Genomic DNA, 17687 nt, shown 5'->3' on the forward strand with positions numbered 1-17687 from the left:
TCCATCATAAGAGTCATCCTTGAGGCTAAAGAGCCCAAGATGGGAGATAGGTGGGCTTTTATCTAATTGGGACTTTTTCTCTTTTACCACACATTTTGAGTAACCTTCCAGCACATTCACATACTGACAGTATTTTATCTCTGCACTGGACTTGAAATTCCAGGACTTACCTCTTTACTGGGACCAATACACTGTGAGCTTGGGGGAATGTTGACCAGAACTCAAAAGCCAAACATATCAGCCTCTTGTAAGTATACTTCATTTCCTTCACTCCTGGACTGACTGGGTTTCTACTGGCATAACAGAAAACTGCCCAGTGACCCAGATTCTGTAGGGGATGCTTTAGAGTGAAGAGAAGGAATCTGTTATTCCAACTTCTCCTCATCCTTGCACCTAACAGTATAGGTTTGTCAGCCCATTAAAAATACTTTTTGCTAATGCTTAACTCAGACAACACTGTGGCAGTCAACAAATCCCATTCTCCCTTTCTCCAATAATTAAGTCTAGGAGTCTGGCTGCTTGCTTAACAAAGGAGTACAGGAAGTCTTCAGATGCCCTGACTCACAGGATGGCTGACTACTGCTGAGAGGCACAGGACTCTAAGACAGCTCTGGCTACCTGCTGAGTTTTAGCACAGACCCTGCAGTGATCATCTTTTCTCTAGCCCCAGACCAGGCTAAATAGGATTCAAAAAACTGTCTCTGTGCCCTCGATCAATCTCACAGACTTTTAGTGCATATGGGCCTTTAAATAATGAAGCTTAACACTGTACTTAAAGGGCTGGTCTGCTTAAATCATGAATGTGCACATTACTTGTTGCCAGCAATTAAGATACTACTTGTACACATTTAATCACCATCTTCACAAACACTGTCTTAACTAAAAACGTCTATCAACACGAAGTCCTAGAATGATAGCGTATGAGCCTCAAAGATTTAGAAAACATCACACACCCTTCTTCATCTAAAAACTTGGGTGCCTGAGAATGGGGTCTTAATCATGGCCAGCCTGCACATTTAGGTCAGGCCCTATCTACACATTTTTATATGCTCAGTGCTTAGCAGAGATCCAGACACACAGCTGGCCCTTGATAAGTATTTGTTGAATTTCAATAAGTCCTATAAAAAGCTCACATGGCGACATCAGCTTGTCACATCTCTTACCACTTCTGTTCCAAAAAGTAGTACTACTACTAGAACCTAATAGACCCAGGTCTAGCAGCAGGGGGCACACACAGCTGCTGCTCAAATCTGAGAAGGAACGGCACAAACTCCAAAAGAGGGTTGGATTTAGACCTGGCCTCAAAGCCTGAAGTGACTTCCCCTCCCCATGTTGATACTGGGATTCATAAGGTACAGAGTGGAAGAGTGAGCAAAGACAGTGGATTTCAGGGCCTTACAACCCAGTGAATTAACCCCTAAGAGAACTCTTCCTTCCCAAAGAGGGGAAAGAAAGGAGAAGAGGAGAGAGGCTTCCCACAGCTGTCGGCTAAAACAGCCGCTCTCACCTCAGTCCATTCGGGGAAGGGGTTACAAAGCAGACAATCTTTATTCACAATTGGGGCAGCAGAGGGGAGGTACCCCCAGGTCAGTTCAAAAGCAGAGATACTGGGTGGAGCAGATGGCGCAGGGTAGGGACTCAGCACTCGTCCTCTCCCAGTAGGGCATAAGGGTTTCGGGCAGCCAGGCTGGACCCTGGAGCTGAAGTTGGGGTGTCCTCATCCCCTTCCCCCTCCTCATCCGCATCCCGGTCCTCCTCTCCCTCCTCCTCACAGGAGCTGCTCAGCTCTTCTTCTTCCTCCTCCTCCTCGTCACCAGCTGGCCCCACCCTGCCCTGCAAAACCACCAGCTCTGTGGTCTCTGGATGGGACTCCCAGGTGCCTGGGGAACCAAAACAAGAAGACAACAGAGGAAAGTTTTAAGCGAGGAACTAAAGCCAAAGAAAGATGGGGAAGAGGCAAAGACTAAGAGTAACAATCAGTTTTGTAGCTGCTGGCATTCATTCATTCATTCATTCATTCAAATTCCCATGTGCTGGGCACTGAACAGAAGCTCTGCATATATTAACTCTACTCTCTACCACCACCTTGCCAGAGGACAACTATCATCCAGGTTTTGCAGATCAGGAAACTGTCTCAAAGATGCTTAGTAACATAGAGCTGACCGACAGGTACAGAATCCAGGTCTAACCCTCGCTCTGTGTAGCCACAGAGCCCACACCCTTTTGCCTACATAATAACATAAGAACAGTGGCTGTCTGACCTTTCTGTTCGTTGTAGCCCGGGGGATGAAAACACAGGCTGAGGCGGCCGTCCAGTGCCAGCCGTAGGAGGCTATTGGCTGCTCTGTACACATCGTTCCGGGCTGCCTTAGCTGTCTTATAACCACGCTTCTCTGCCCAGGCTGGAGAGAGAAAAGAAGAGTAGGGAGGGAAGCCATTAACTGGGCCCAGTTACCATCACCCCATTCTTGTAACATAGTCCTTCCAGTTTTCTCCAGATCATCCCAGACCACTGATCTTGCTGGCCCCACGACAGAAATCCAGGCATGAGCAGCCAGGTGCTTCATCAATGGCAGAACCTCTGAGGACAGGTGAGGAGACAGGACAGGGTTCAGGGTAAGGGGAGGAGAAACCAGGAACATAGAGAGCCCACCTTCACAGATGTCCCAGGCACACCAGGGGTGTTCCGCTGAGGGATCCTTGGCCTCTGGGTGGCGCAGGTGGAGCAGGACCTGCACAGGAATTCGAGAGGCCAGGTAGCCCACGGCGGTGTATGGCTCCTGGATTTGGGCAATGGGGTAGATCCCCGCCAGAACCTGAGGGCAAACAAGAATGCTCAGTCTGTTCCTGACCTCTTGCCTCCTCTCCTTTCCTGCCCCCTCTGCCCTCATACCTGTAACTGCCTGGGCAGAAGGGATGGGAATATGAGGCCGGGGCAGTCACAGAGCTTCACAGAGGGTGTGAGAAAGTAGGTCTGAAAGTATCGGGTGTGGCCAGGGGTTCTGGAGACACTCACGACCTTCCTGCCTACCAGACCGTTGATCAGCGAGGACTTGCCCACATTGGGGAAACCTAAGAAAGGCAAGAAAAATTAACATTAGACAGTTCCCTACTCTGTGACAGGCAGGATATGGTGCTATAACTATAAATAAGAAGGGAAGTAAGGCACAGAAATTAAAGAAGCAGGGGTGCCTGGGTGGTTCAGCCGCTAAGCATATGCCTTGGTCTCAACTCATGGTTCCAGCATCGTGGGATCAAGCCCCATATAGGGCTTCCTGTTCAGCAGGAAGACTGCTTCTCCTCTCCCACTCCCCTTGCTTGTGTTTCCTCTCCCACTGACTTCCTGTCAAATAAATAAATAAATCTTATGAAGGAAGGAAGGATGCAAGGAAATTAACAAAGTAGTACAACCTTGCAAGTTTCGAATCAGATTCTGGGCTGCCAGGGTTGAATTCTGGCCTCTCCACTTATCAGCTTTATAACCTCAAGGCAATTTACTTCATTTTCTGAGCCTGTTTCCTCATCTTACAAGTACAGACACTTTCAAGCTCAAAGTGGTCAGGATTAAATACAACTGTCTGGTTCAGTGCCTGCGGTACACTAAATGCCCAACACGAGTAAGACATACAGCTCATAATCATCGCAACTTCTCCAGGGAGAAGACAGGAAAACCTCGAGGCTCACTGCCACTCTCTTCAGGACTACCTCTAACATTTTGGGTGACCTTGGGATCTGCACAGGTGGCCTGTTTAATACTCTGGCCTCTCAGTGCCAGCATGTATCTTCCAAAGATCATTTCCTCAACTACCCACTGCCATAGTCACACTCTGGATCTGGTCAATTCACACTTCTAAAATCTCAACTGCAAGTACCACTTTCTCTGCCCTGATACCCTGTCATTCCAGCTCACTTACTCTGTTCCTCATTTCCACTAAATTTTTGACCCACTATTCCATACTGAACTCATGTCCTCACTTCCCTTCTTACCCAACTGAGATACCATGACCCAGCTCTATACCCAGCCCCTTTCACAGACCACGAACTCCCAAGTCCTGCCCCTCTCCTCCATCTTACTCATCCCCATGGCTCCCATCTCCCAGTGCTCCGACACTGGCTTGTCCCATAATCACCAAGCTTGCTCCCACATCTAGATCTTTTCATTTACTAATCCCTTGGCCTAGAAGGCCCTTTTCCCATATCTCCAAATGGTTACTTCCTCTCAACATGCCGGGCTCTTCTCAAAGGGGACTTTCCATGAGAACCCTCCTCTCTGGGTCACTCTCTATCCCCTTTCATTGTCCCTAAATAATATGGTTTCAAGTCATGAGTCTATTTATTTCCAAGGCAATAAGCTCTGTGAGAGTAGGGGCCTTTCTGCCACTTTCACGGCAGCATTATCTGCTCCTGGAACAGCACCTGGCACTTAGCAAAACATCTGTCGATAACTAGAAGTAAACCCAAGCTCAGGACTGCCTGTGCCACAGAAAATGCTCTCCCTTGCATCACTCTGACGTAAGCTACTGCACATAAGGTATTGCAGAGTCTTGAAGAGTGGACACCCCACCCCCCCTACCCTCCCCAGGGAGAAGCAGGGGGAAATGACTGGAGAGGGTGCCATCTGTCAGCAATCAGATAGGTTGTTCCCAAGACAAAAAGGAGACTAACTCAGGAATGTTTCCAAGGAGCCCAACTAACTACTCTGCTTTCCTTAATTTGATTCCCCTATCACCTCAATGCCACAACTTTGCCCAAGTCACTTCTTTCTTACTGCTCCCATCAACAAAGGAAAGGGGCCCTGGGTTCTAATCATACATTCCTTTCTTCCCCACCAAGAACGGGGACAAAGCTCTTAATTCAGGGAAATTCTCCTTGACAACAACAGACTTAAAGGGATAAGAGTTAGAAAGATATGAATGCTAACTAACCTCCTACTAGGACGTAATGATTTCTCTGCAACAGATTGATTATGACTATGGAAAGAGTTAAGATATATATCATTTAGAACAATGCTTGGTACCTAGCTTGGTAAGCACTACATAAAGGTTAAAGTTTAACAATCGTAATTATTACTAGTAACACTATTTGTCAGTCATCCTTAGGCTCTGCCTGTGCTATTCTCTTCATTCCTCACATCTGTTCTTCTAATTGGGTATCAGCATCCTCATTCTAAAAACCAAAATAACTAAGACTCAGAAAAGGTAAATAACTTGCTCAAGATTAGTAAGAGCTAAGCCTGAATTTAACTCAAAGGCACCAGGACCTTTCCACTATTGCTGACACCTTCCTTTTCTGAAACTCTGTACCTCAGGGTAGGCCGCCATGCATGGGCCACCACTTCCTTACCCACACAGCCAATGGTCACCACCCCATCTTTGTAGCGCTCCCGGGTTGGGCCAGTTGGCTCCATCGCTGAGTCAGTCTGCTGCTCCACCAGGACTGCAGGTCCATCCTCTTCTTCCTCCTCCTCTCCAGAGCCATTTCCCCAGGTGGCCCCAGCCATATCTCGGGCAATCTTCTCCCGCCAGCTGCTCAAGTCCACTGTTCAGGAAAGAAGATGATAAAGGTTCTCCCCAGGGCCACCAGAGATGATTGCACAGACTATGTACTGCACAACTCCCTCTGGAGTTGGAGAGTGCCAACCCACATGACAGATTCTTCCTGGCCTGTGTTGAGTTTCGGAAAAATATGGGGAAGACTGAAGGCAACAGAACACTGGGGTTCCTGCATACCTGCTGTCTTTGTTGCCACCATGTGTGCTCCCTCTTCTTTTTTTTTTTTTTTTTTTTTTAAGATTTTTATTTATTTATTTATTTGACAGACAGAGATAACAAGTAGGCAGAGAGGCAGGCAGAGAGAGAGGGAAGCGGGCTCCCCACTAAGCAGAGAGCCCGACGCAGGGCTCGATCCCAGGACCCTGGGATCATAACCCACTGAGCCACCCAGGCGCCCCTGTGCTCCCTCTTCTATCCTTCCCCTGGCTGCTCAACTACATCCATAATAGAAAGGACTAATTTCAGGGAAGGGAAGCAAAATGACTTTAGGTCTTGGGTCTCCCCCATATCCTTCCACAGCTTCCCTCTAAGAGCTATATACCTTTTCCTGCAGTGATGGCTTCACAGGCTCTCAGCAACTGCTCTGGCCCCAGGGCCCGGGTCCATCCTCTCCCCCGCCTCCGACTCTTCTTCAAAACTGAGATCAGAGGGCACAAGTGTTAGGCTTAGTGTTAGGTGTTGGGCTTATACACCCCAACTCACCCACCACCCTTAGGCCCAAGATCGGGTACTCCTTCATCAACAAGCTTCTCTATTCTCCCTGTTGTCCCCTGCCACCCCACCTCTCCCATGCTGCCTTTCTCATTGCCAACTCACCGCTACTAGGGTCCTGTGGGGTGCGGGGGTCCCGAGGGAAAGAGGTAAAAAGGACTATGTGGAGCTGGGGATAGTGTTGGTGAAAATAATGCTTCCAGGCAACCACGAGAGCTGGTGGGGCTAGATCCACCTTGTTCAGGACCAAGACCAAGGCCAACCCAAGTTCTCCAGTCACGTACTCGTAAAGTGCTGGTGGGAAATTCACAACCTGGGAAAAGGTTGGCGAGAGGAGGGAGCAATGAGAGGTCAACCCAGAGTTCTCTGCCTCTAGTTCCCCACTCACCAGGCACCACTCAGAGACAAGACTCTGGGGGTAGCAGATTCTAGGGGCAAAGGGTAAATTAGCAAAACTGAACTAGAAAAATAAAGTAGCAGTAAGCAATACCTGTGCATTTGTCTCTGGGGGACTTCTTACAGGTCCTGATTAGGGATGGAAATGAGCCAAAAACAAGACAAGGAAATAGTGATACCTAGCACACTGGTGTAAAGATTGGGGTCAGGCATAAGAGTAGGGTTGGGATAAAACCCATAATACCTGTTTTTGTGTGCACACAACTATTTACACGTATTTAGATGCATGTGTGCACATGTCTGTAGATTTGTGATGAGCATGTGTGGCTGTGTGAGTGCATGTGAGTACACACATTTGTATGTGTAGGAGTGTATGTATATGTGCCATTAAGAACTTCCAAGCTAAATGTTCCCACAGACCTCCCTTTCTCCCACTAGAGGACAGCAATGGAGTGGCAGAGCCAGGTTAACACAAAGGTTGTCCAGCAGCCAAGTTTAGAGCCTTAACTACTATCCTAGTCTTCCATGTAAGGCTGAGTTCTATAGAGACTGATGTGGTGGGGCAGGGAGGAGCCCCAGGCTGCCTTCACAGAATCCCCTGGAGCTCCACACTAAAACATCCTATTGGTCTAGCTATGGTGGAATGAAAACAAGATACATAGTTTTTCATCAAAGGAATAAAGAGAGTCAGTTAACCAGAGCAGGAGTGACAAGCTGTGACACTGATAAATAAAGGACTGAGTTCTTGACTGCAGACATCACTATGAGGTAGGAAAGACCTCTCCATCTCCCAACTCCTGCCTCCGCCCTTTACCCCACAAGAATCTTCCTCCCCATTCTCCTTGTCACTCTCACCCCCAGTACTCACTGGGTGTCGGATATCAGTGATAAGTAGGACAATGTCAGACATCTCCAACACACGCCACAGCTGCCTCCATGTCTGAAAAAACAAGATCACTGGAAGAGTACCTAAGCCCAGAATTCCTCTCCTGCCTGACCCCAGACCAATCTGATCAACGGTCACTATGCCCCACTCCTGTCCCCACTCCATTCTCACCTCCAGATTATGCTCAAAGTAGCTGAGTTTCTCAGAGGTGTAAGCCCCATGAATCTTCCCAAGGTACTCCTGGAAGCTCCGTTCCTCCTGGCTCATTAGCTGCTCTTTGGACATCTCATAGCTCCAAGGAGGACGTCGGGGAAAGTCCAGAACTGGGAAGTTAAGAAAGAGTCCAAATAAGTCAGAATAGTTTCAGGGCTCAAGAATGGATCCCAGACCTCTCATCCCTCACAGTCAGATCTTCTTCTTCCAAGTTTCTTCCCCCAGCCCACTGCCTCTCCCAAACACCCAGATGTTGAGCTCTCACCTGAGCCAGGCTGATAGACCTCCTGGATGTCCAGCTCCAGCAGCTCAGCACTGACAGGTTGCAGCACTTGCTCGCGGGCTGCCCTCTTTCTCCTTTCCACCTCCTCCCGGCTGTCTCGCTCAAAATGCAGCCGGTATCTAATGGGACAGGGACCGCAGCATCTCTTGCAATCCCATGGCCACAAACTCCCCTCCTGGGCAGACAACTTCATAGAGCTTTCTCTCCAAAGTTGTCCAAGTCTCCTCTCAGTCCACCCTCCTCAAGTCCCTCTCCCGCAATATTCCGCCTTCCTCTAAACCTCGCCTTTTTAAAAGCCAAGAACTCTCTCCAGCCGCCCCCGCCCCGTAAGGGAGGATTGTGGCCGGCTCCCGTGAGCCGCTGCCTGCGAAGAGACAGACGGCATCCCTGACCCATCCCCTCCACCACCAGCAGCAGACTCCCCCGCCCCCCAACAACGCTCTCACTTCCGGGTAGGCGGGGATGCCCCGGCCAGCGCCCCCCGCCTGCTCTCACCGATTTGGGTCATAGCCTCGAGGACCCAGCCCCTGGGAAGGCTGCTGATTGAGCCTGCGAATATGATGGGTCACAGACTCCCCGTCCGAGGTGTCGGTCTGCTCCTCCCGCCGCTCCCGGCTCCCGCTGCGGCTGTTGGAACTGGATCGCAGCCCATCTTGGAGCCCTGCGGGGAGGAGGCGGTGACGCCAATACTCGACGGCTCTAAGGGGCGGTAAGACCCCCCTCCCCGGTCTGTGTGGCTTCCCCTCACACCACCCCACTTCTTTTGAGGCCCGATCCTCCCAGCATCCTGCCCAAAACCCTACCGGATGTGCGTGGGGGGAGTCATTCCTCCTCCAGGGACCTGCGGGGATGGCGCCCCGTTCGAGCTGGAGGGATTCCCCTCCCCCAATTCCCCATCCTTTCCCACCCCTTCCAGGGAGACTGGGGTGAGAGAATCCCGATCGTCTGCGCGTGGCCACCACCCACTCCCACACCCCGCAGGGGTGCGGCGGGCACACCCCTCCTTCCAGAGGTGCCGGGAGCCCGAGCCCCGCCCCCTCCCCTAGCTCCCGCACTGACCTCGCTTCCGCTCCCGCTTGTCCTGCAACTGCTTCTTCTTTTGCTTCACGCTGAAGGGCTTCTTTCTCGGCATGGCCTGGACCAGTCCCCTGGCCCACCCTCCGCCGAGCTCCCGCCGCCTCAACTGACTCCCCCCCCACCCCCCCGGGCACCCCCCGCCGCAAGGGCCTGGGACCCTAGAGGGGGCGGGGCTACGAGGTGACGTCAGCGGGCGGGCCTGGCCGATTTGCCCCCACCCCCCTAACCGTGGCCTGGGTGGAAAGCGAAGGAAATACAGCCACTTCTTTACGGGAGCGAGGCGAGAGGAGGATGCGGGGTGCGCTACTGCACGTGAGAGTCAGTGGCACCGAGAGTGCGCAGCGGCGGCGAGGAAGGAGGCGCGCGTGGGAGGATCAGGCTAACTTCGTCACGGACGCTACCAACTCGCGTTCGGAGGAGGGGGGACGTGTGTCATCACTACCTTGCGCTCTGGGGGGATAGCTACCACTCACCTGGAGGGGGCGGTGGAGCGGAGGGCGGGTCCTACCACCTGGGAGAAAGAGGAGCGTGGATGCGCTGAAGCTACTTCCCAGCCCCCCACCCCCCGGGCTTGACCTCAGTGGAAAGACTGGACTGCGCGTCCCAGAAATAGAGTGGAGTGGCTCGTCTACACTGGGGGCGGGGCCAGACGTCTTGAGGGGAGGGTAGAGGTCTCAAGAGCCCTGGGACCCAAATTCCTTGTCAAGGTAGCGGTAAAGAGTAGGTTTACAGATCATAAGGGCAAGCGCAGGCTAGGAAGGAAACCCAGGTGGGACAAGGATTTTTGGAGAGAGGTCAGAGGGCACGAAGTTGTGCCTGCAGCCGTTACCATAGTAACCGGGGTCCGGATGTGGCGATCTTAAGGTGCGACAGCTCTCTCAGGCCTTCTGGCCCGAGAGCCTCTCGACTCTATGGCACACAGTGAGCAGCCAGTCGTGGGTTCTTTGCGAGGGGAGAAGAGAGGAATTTTTAAAAGCATTTAGAGGAACTCAATAAAAAGTAGTCTTGAGACTGCTTCCGTGCCTGGCAGAGACCGAGGGAGGCGTTTTATGATAGAATTTGACGCACAAAAGCTCCCCGGAGCTTTCCGGAAGTTAAATGGCGGGAGCATCAGCTTCTCCATGCACTCACCGGAAGCGGAAATAGAATCCCCGCGTGCCCCTTCCTCACTGCCCTCCAAATCCCGCTGCAGCCATTGCCGCAATCACGATGCCCAAACGAAAGAAGCAGAATCAGCAGCAGCCGCCGCCACTGCAGCAGCCCCCGCTGCCAGAGCGGGAGGAGACTGGAGACGAGGAGGATGGGAGTCCCATCGGTGAGGAGCCCGGGAGGGGTGTGCACATGCCTGTCAGCTGGTCGAGGCGAGAGGTTAGGGTCTGAAAAGGTGCGGGGGAGGGGGCTCTAACGGAAGGAGGAAGGGCGCAAGCACTGAGGCGGGGATAGGATCCTGTCCGGTGTGGAGTCCTGAGTGAGTTCTCTTCCTTGACCCCTCAACTTCGATCCGGCCTCTAACCTTTCTGAAGAGGGCAGGGGAGAAGATAAAGAGCTCGTGTGCGCAGTCGCAGAACGGCAAGGGAGAGGGGACCCTAGAGAGGTTGCAGATTGCGAAGACTAGGATAACAGTTTACCACCAGACTTGCACAGAGAAGCTAGATAGAAGTGCTGCCTTCTCTGAACTACTCCGGGGGCGGGTGGGATCGTTCTGATTGGCCAACAGTTAAAGTGAGGATTGGATTACAGCTGGAATCACCCGGGATGTTTTGGGTAGCAACTAGGTTAAGGGAAAGAGAAAGCTGTAAGATAGCCTTCCCTCATTATACTCCTTGACTGAGTCTCCACTTCTTTTTTTTTTTTTCCCAAATTGGAGACTCTTTTTTGAGGAAAGGGAGGTGGATTTACCTGAGAACATGTAACACTACTGAGAATGTATCTGGCTTTACAGATTGAATTAAGAAATAGGTAGTAGAAAAACATAAGACAGGATCATTATAACTTTAGTCCATTTTGATAACTATATTTTCATGTCTGCTCTTAGGACCACCCAGCCTTCTAGGCCCTCCCCCCATGGCCAATGGAAAGCCTGGTGACTCCAAGTCAGGTGAGGATGAGGGGGCTCTGATTCTTTGATTAGTCTTGGAGAAGGGGGCAAGGGAGGGACCAAAACCCAGGAGAACTTAAAACTAAAAGATCAGGGATTCTGTTCAAAAATGAATGGAGAGATGTATATTTACAGATTGGAAAACTCAGTGTTGTAAAAATGTCGCTTATTCCCAAATTGATCTGTAGATTCAGTGGATTCCTGGTTACAATCCCTATCAATCCCTATAATGGAAATAAGCATTCTATGTTATTACATGGTAATGCAAAAGCTGCAAATACAATCTTGAAGTTGGAGGACTTATCTGAATGTCATAATTTACTGTAAAGCTGTAGTAGTTATGGTGTGGTGTTGGCACAACAGACCTAAAAGTCAATAGCCTGGTACAAAAAGTACCGTAACAGGCCTGCACGTATGTAGACACCTCATTTATGATGAAGTTGGAGCTGAAATAGTGGTCATTTCAGTAAATGATGCTGGATTAATTGGGTGTTCTTGAGGGGGATGAAATCTGACCTATTCATATGGTATATAAGCATCAACTCCAACTGAAGTATAGATCTAAGTGTTAAAAGTAAAGGAAAATATTTTCATGGTCTTGGAGGAGATAACAGTTCTTAAACAGATAATAAACATTTTAAAGATTGATAAACTGAACTACATTAAACTTTTATTAATCAAATGATACCATTAAGAAATTAATAGGAAGTCATAGATACTTGCAACAAATAGAACCAATGAAGAGCTTGAATCTAGAATATACACAGGCCTCTTTTAGACAACCTGTTAGAAAAAATGGGCAATGTACCAGAACAGCTCTCTCTCAAAAACTAAGATCTAAATGACCAAGAACATGTGAACAAGAACTCAATATCATTAGTTGTTAAATAATTGCAAGATGAAAACATAACACTTCAAGTTAAGACCCTGTGCACTGTTGGTGAGATTGTAAAATGGTGCAATTCTATGGAAAACACTATGGAGTTTCCTCAGAAAAAGTTAGAAATAGAAATACCACATGATCCAGCATTCCCTCTTCTGAGTATATATCCAAAAGAATGGAAAGCAGGATCTTGAAGAGATATTTGCACACTCCTATTCATAGCAGCATTATTTATAACAGCCAAGAGCTGGAGGCAATCTAAATGCCCATTGACAGAAGAATAAACAAAATATGGTATCTTCTTACAATGGAATAGTATTCAGCCCCAGAGAGGAAGGGAACCCTGTTGCATGGATGAATCTTCAGCATTCAGCATGAATCTTCAGGCCATCTTGCTAAATAAAGCAAGCCAGTCAAAAAAAGACAAATGTATAATTCCACTTATGAGGTATTTAAAGTAGTCAAATTCATAGAAGCAAAGTAGAATGGTGGTTAGTAGGAGCTGATTGGAGGAGGAAAAGGAGAGTTGTTCAGTACCTATAGAGTTTCAGTGTTGCAAGATGGAAAAGTTCTAAAGAGATCTGTTTCACAACAGTGAGAATTTACTTAACACTACTGAAACATGCACTTAAAAATAGTTAAATGGCAAATCTTAGGCACCTGGCTGGGTCAGTCAGTAGAGCATATGACTCTTGATCTCAGAGTTATGAGATCGAGCCCCACGTTGGGCAGAGTTTTTTAAAAAAAGACAGCAAATTTTATGCTACATATTCCACCACAATTAAAAAGCAAAACAAAACAAAAACACTCCCCAGAATGGCAAAGTGAAAAAAACTGACAATACTAAGTATTGTCCAAGACTATGGAACAATTGCCAGTGGGAGTATAAATTGGTACAGTCACTTTAAAAAAAAAAGTTTGACTTCATTAAACTTTAGCATACATATACCCTAGGACCCAACAATACCTCTACTACGTTTATACTCAACAGAAATGCATACATATGTGTAACAAAGACATGTATAAAAATGTTCATAGCAGCATTTTTCGTTATAGCCCCAAACTGGAATCCACCCACATGTCCACCATCAGTAGAATGGATAAATAAGTTGTTGTGTGTGCATGCAATGGGATACTACACTGCAATGAAAATGAACGAACTCCTGCTACAGGCAACCTGGATGAATCTCACAAACACGATGTTGAGCGAAAGGAGCCAGACAGAAAAGAATGCAGACTGTATGATTCCATTTATGCGAAGTTCAAAAACAGGCAAAAACTAACCTATGGTGCTAGAAGTCAGGATAGTGGTTTCCTTTGGGGAGGAGGGTGGAATAGTGGGGGGGGATGGGCACAAAGGGGGGAGGATTTTCGAGTGCTAAGAAGGCTCTATCCCTTCACCTGGGTGGTAAAATCACAGGTGTGTTTACTTTGATGGCAGTTGAGTTGTACATTTAAAATTGGTGTATTTTTCTGTATGTATATTGTACTTCAATAAAAAGTAAAACAACAAAAACACAGGGCTGCTTTATCAGAATTAAGCTGGCCACTGATCACCTTTCCATGTCTTTCTTTCTCTCTTATTCTTCAGCTCTTCACAGAGGTCCTCCAGGATCAAGAGGACCAATGATTCCACCACTGCTGAGTCTCCCACCTCCTCCCCGGGGTAGAGGCCCAATTCGGGGAGGCCTAGGCCCCAGATGTGGCCCATATGGTCGTGGTTGGTGGGGGGCCAATACTGAACCTCCTTTTCCTGGACCAGGCCATGGGGGTCCTTCCAGGGGAGGCTTTCACAAAGAGCAGAGAAATCCTCGAAGGCTCAAAAGTTGGTCTCTTATTAAAAATACCTGCCCACCCAAGGATGGCCCTCAAGTTATGGAAGGTAAGGTCCATTTTTCTTATGCCTATAACATTTAATACCCATCACTCCCCAAATGCCTGTGACTCTTCTCTTTTGGGTTGTCCTTTGTCCTTCTGAAGTAAGAGTAGCCCTGAATGTGTTTTTCTCCCAGGAAAATGACTACCATTCTAAAATGTCTGGAAGTAGTAGGGAGTAGAAAATCTGACTGCCCTCTCTTTCTCTGCTTTTTGTTACATTTTTTCCTTTCTTTTATTTTAAACTGCTCAATTTTGACTTGTTTACAGACAAATCCAACCGCCCCGTTTGCCGACACTTTGCCAAAAAGGGCCACTGTCGATATGAAGACCTCTGTGCCTTCTACCACCCAGGCGTCAATGGACCTCCTCTGTGAGACTGTGCCTTCCTATCCAGGCTGGAAGGAGCCCTCTGACCTAGCGGCCATATATTTCCCTGTGGCCCTGTGATGGCTACTGTGAAGCTGTTCTACCCACCACCCTCAGTCAGTGACACCCACCCCTATCCACAGCCTTCCAGTTTGGGGTCCAGAGCTGTGTTTCATCACTGGTGCCCAGTGTGTGGGCTTTCTTCTGATCCAGCCTCCAGAGACTCGCCTTCAGGACCCCATCTTTGCTCCCTTCAACTGCCTCCTGGATCCTCTTCCCCGTCGCCAACTGACTGCTGAACAGGAAACCTCTTTGGTGCTGTTTCTTGTGCATCTGTCCACCTCGCCCCCGGTACTGCCTTCGATTCCTGAGAGCCCTGGAGCAGTTTCCTACCATTCCCTTCTTCTAGCTGCTTGTTTTAAGTCCTTTTTATGTGACAGCCCCTACGCCCAAAGTTGCCAGTTGCTCTGTGAAACTCACCAGGTTGACCTGGGGTGAAATATGGACGACTGGTACAGAGTTACTCCCTGAAAGGCCACTCTCCCTGCTTTTGGATTTTGTAGTTTCTTCGTCAGTAGCATGATCCCCACCGCTCTGGTCTGTGATCACTGTGCTTTGTGAAACTGTGCATCCCCTCGTAGCCTTTCTCAGTGTCCGTGGCATCTTTGTGACTTCCCAACACTAGAATAAGTTTTTCTGCCAAAATGAGTGAGGCTCTTGGTGCCCTCTAGACTTTCCACACCTCCCAACATGGGAGAATTTGAAACTTTCCACAAGACTGCCTCTCTGGTCTCCCCATTTTCCTGGTGTTGGTTTTTCTGGGTTTGACATAAGCCCATGAGATGTCCTCTGAAGCCTCTGACAGGCTACCCTATTTCCTCTCCAGCCCACTTTAGTTAGAGTACGTCATTGTGAGGCCACCAGCCCTTTTGTCTGAATTCTGTGAATCTCCACCCGGCCTACCTTTGGGTGGAACCTGGACAGTACTGTCGCCCTCATCTAACCTTCTTCCCTACATCCCTGGTACTGGTTGTTTTCTGTGAAAACGGCAGTGAACAGGTTTGGTTTTGAACTGGCCCAGAGGAAATGGGTCAGGAGTTGTGTGGGCAAGAGGGAAGGATGAGAGCCGTTGGAGAACTGAGAATGAATTTTTTTTTCTTTTTAACATTTTTTATATTAGTAATAAATGCAGTGGAAACAAGCATTTTCTTCAATCCTTGTGTTCCAGTCATCTCTGGAGGTACAGATAAGGGTGTTCGTTTTGGAGTAACTTTATTCTTCCATTTGTTCATATACAGTGGTGTTGGAGAAGGAAAAAGCTTGAGTTTTTTTCAGTCTGAAGGAACTAGTGAGGTCCCATAACCTATAAGCATCAGACACACCAGGCTGCATTATGTTCAAGGGTAAGGCCTTAGAGGAGAAAGGAGAGGCCAAGTATCCACAGAGTAATTTTTTAATGTTTTACCCATGTTTGTAGGTTTGATGATTATGGAGTTGTGATGACAAAACAGTCTTTAAACAAATACTTATAGAGTAACTATGGGCCTGACAGTATACTAGGAACTAGAAATAACTAAAACCAATGTTTAAATCTACAGGGGAGACACGTTTATCAAAAAATCATGAATATGTCTAAGGTCACACCTGTCAAAAGTGAGACATAATGCAAAGAGAGTATGTAATAAAGGGAGACTGGGAAGGTGACATCTGAGACAAGCTCTGAAGGACAAGCTGTGGAAGAGCAAAGTCTAAGCAAAGGTGTTCACCAAGAGATGGGAACAGTAGGAGATGAGGCAGAAGGAAGAAGAGCTAGACCACTCAGGACCTTGCAGAACAGCCTTGGGTCTTTTCATTAATCCTTTGAACGGTTTTTAGGCAGGTTGGTATGGATTAGATTCATTTTTCAACAAGATCATATGGGTGTATGGATGTTTGGAGCCGACCAGGCTTGGAAATGCCTTCAAAAGTAACTTCAGTAGTCCAGGTGAGTTATGATACAGACTTGGGTAGTAGACCAGAGAAAAGTAGACATTTTATTTTTTTTAAAGATTTTATTTATTCATTTGACAGAGTAGGCAGAGGCAAGCAGAGAGGAAGAAGCAGGCTCCCTGCTGAGCAGAGAGCCTGATTTGGGGCCTGTTCCCAGGACCCTGAGATCATGACTTGAGCCGAGGGCAGAGGCTTTAACCCACTAAGCCACCCAGGCGCCATGAAAAGTAGACATTTTCTAAAATAAGAAATCGAAAGTATCAGTTTTCTCCGGGTAGTTCTGGGTTGCATAACTACCATTTAAAAAGAAAGATATAGGGATAACGCTAGGAATTCAGAATGAGTCTGAGCTGTCATTTTAAGAACTCTGAGAAGAGAGAAAATAGGTGGGTATACAGGTTTGTATTCATATTAAAACTAGTGACAAATGTTTTGCATATCTAAGTTTTACAGTATAAGTGGTAGTTAAACCATAGCATAGGAACATTCACTAAATATTAAGTACCTACTATGACCCGGTTTATCAGCTTTTAAGCACAGTTTTAACAGAAACCAAAGTTAGTCCTAAAGCAAAATAGAAGTTAATTTCTCAAAATTCAAGAGGTAGACAGCCCAAGGCAGGCCACCACATCAGGTACTCAGAACCCCTTCCCCCAGGTTTCAGCTCCACAACTACCGGGGTCAGATACTCCTATTTGTGGTTTAGGAAACAATGCTAGCTTATCCATGCTCCAATTCTCAAGATGGACCAGGAAGGGCAGAGGACACCGGCTTTCTTGGAGGAAATTTCCTTAAAGCTAACAGCTCTTCAACTTTATGCCACTGACCATAATAACTAGTCTTCCTAGCTGCCACTGAAGCTTTGAAAATTTATTTTTATTCAAGCAGCTATGTGCTAAGCAAAATACTGGAATTTTCAGAATGAATATCCTCTATTAGCCCCTCTGCTAAAATTTCGGGATGCAGTAGAGAATAAGACAAAGTGTTAATGCCCTCCAGCCAAAACCACCAGGAACACACCCATCAAAAAACTGGATTTATTAATTCTGCAGAGGTTATCTCACTAATGGAGGTTTAGGAATGACAGGACTAGCATCTGTGCTAGGTGATTTGGGGGGAAGGTTCAGGGATGTGAAATTATTCTGGGTTGGATACTATCAGGAAGTGAGGGCAATTATGATTGCACATTTTTTAAAGATTTTATTTATTCATTTGAGAGAACAAGCAGGGGGGACAGCAGAAGAAGAGGAAGAAGCAGAATTCCCTTTGAGCAGGAAGCCCAATGCAGGACTCCATCCCAGAAAGCTGGGATCATGACCTGAGCTGAAGGCAGATGCTTAAGTGATTGAGCCACC

At 47.9% G+C, this 17687-nt stretch overlaps 2 protein-coding genes across 4 annotated transcripts; one reads left to right on the top strand and one right to left on the bottom strand.

Moving 5' to 3' along the window:
• Window positions 1-1529: 1529 nt before the first annotated feature.
• On the bottom strand, window positions 1530-10087 carry GNL1 (G protein nucleolar 1 (putative)). The gene is made up of 13 exons (XM_047732267.1): window positions 9948-10087; window positions 9101-9629; window positions 8537-8702; window positions 8024-8160; window positions 7717-7868; window positions 7528-7599; window positions 6369-6576; window positions 6094-6189; window positions 5344-5538; window positions 2894-3072; window positions 2654-2816; window positions 2262-2402; window positions 1530-1880 (listed from the first exon to the last, which is right to left on the bottom strand). The coding sequence occupies exons 2-13, from the start codon at window positions 9171-9173 to the stop codon at window positions 1639-1641; spliced, it is 1824 nt and encodes a 607-aa protein (XP_047588223.1). The 5' UTR covers window positions 9174-9629; window positions 9948-10087; the 3' UTR covers window positions 1530-1638.
• PRR3 (proline rich 3) lies at window positions 8636-15557 on the top strand. Of its 3 annotated transcripts, XM_047732322.1 has the most exons (6): window positions 8636-8750; window positions 10311-10433; window positions 11154-11216; window positions 13156-13338; window positions 13691-13981; window positions 14245-15557. In XM_047732322.1, exons 2-6 carry the CDS (start codon window positions 10328-10330, stop codon window positions 14349-14351), a joined length of 750 nt encoding a protein of 249 aa, XP_047588278.1. In that variant the 5' UTR covers window positions 8636-8750; window positions 10311-10327; the 3' UTR covers window positions 14352-15557. The 3 variants fall into 3 exon arrangements, with proteins under 3 accessions (XP_047588278.1, XP_047588277.1, XP_047588279.1); XM_047732321.1 differs by lacking the exon at window positions 8636-8750 and having other exon boundaries at window positions 10184-10433; XM_047732323.1 differs by lacking the exons at window positions 8636-8750; window positions 13156-13338 and having other exon boundaries at window positions 10184-10433.
• Window positions 15558-17687: the final 2130 nt, after the last annotated feature.

This window comes from Lutra lutra, chromosome 6 (genome assembly GCF_902655055.1).
Source record: "Lutra lutra chromosome 6, mLutLut1.2, whole genome shotgun sequence".
Taxonomy (NCBI): domain Eukaryota; kingdom Metazoa; phylum Chordata; class Mammalia; order Carnivora; family Mustelidae; genus Lutra; species Lutra lutra.

Bases quoted from the DNA above. Each gene is read 5' to 3' on its own strand.
- GNL1 (XM_047732267.1), bottom strand. From the start codon at position 9,173: ATGCCGAGAAAGAAGCCCTTCAGCGTGAAGCAAAAGAAGAAGCAGTTG. The intron at 8,161-8,536 runs GTGAGAGCAGGC...CTGTCCCATTAG, and splicing joins CGAGGCTATGACCCAAATCG to ATACCGGCTGCATTTTGAGC. The intron at 6,577-7,527 runs GTGAGTACTGGG...ACCTTTTCCCAG, and splicing joins TCACTGATATCCGACACCCA to GTTGTGAATTTCCCACCAGC.
- PRR3 (XM_047732322.1), top strand. From the start codon at position 10,328: ATGCCCAAACGAAAGAAGCAGAATCAGCAGCAGCCGCCGCCACTGCAG. The intron at 11,217-13,155 runs GTGAGGATGAGG...TTTTCGTTATAG, and splicing joins GCCTGGTGACTCCAAGTCAG to CCCCAAACTGGAATCCACCC. The intron at 13,339-13,690 runs GTATGATTCCAT...CTTATTCTTCAG, and splicing joins GACAGAAAAGAATGCAGACT to CTCTTCACAGAGGTCCTCCA.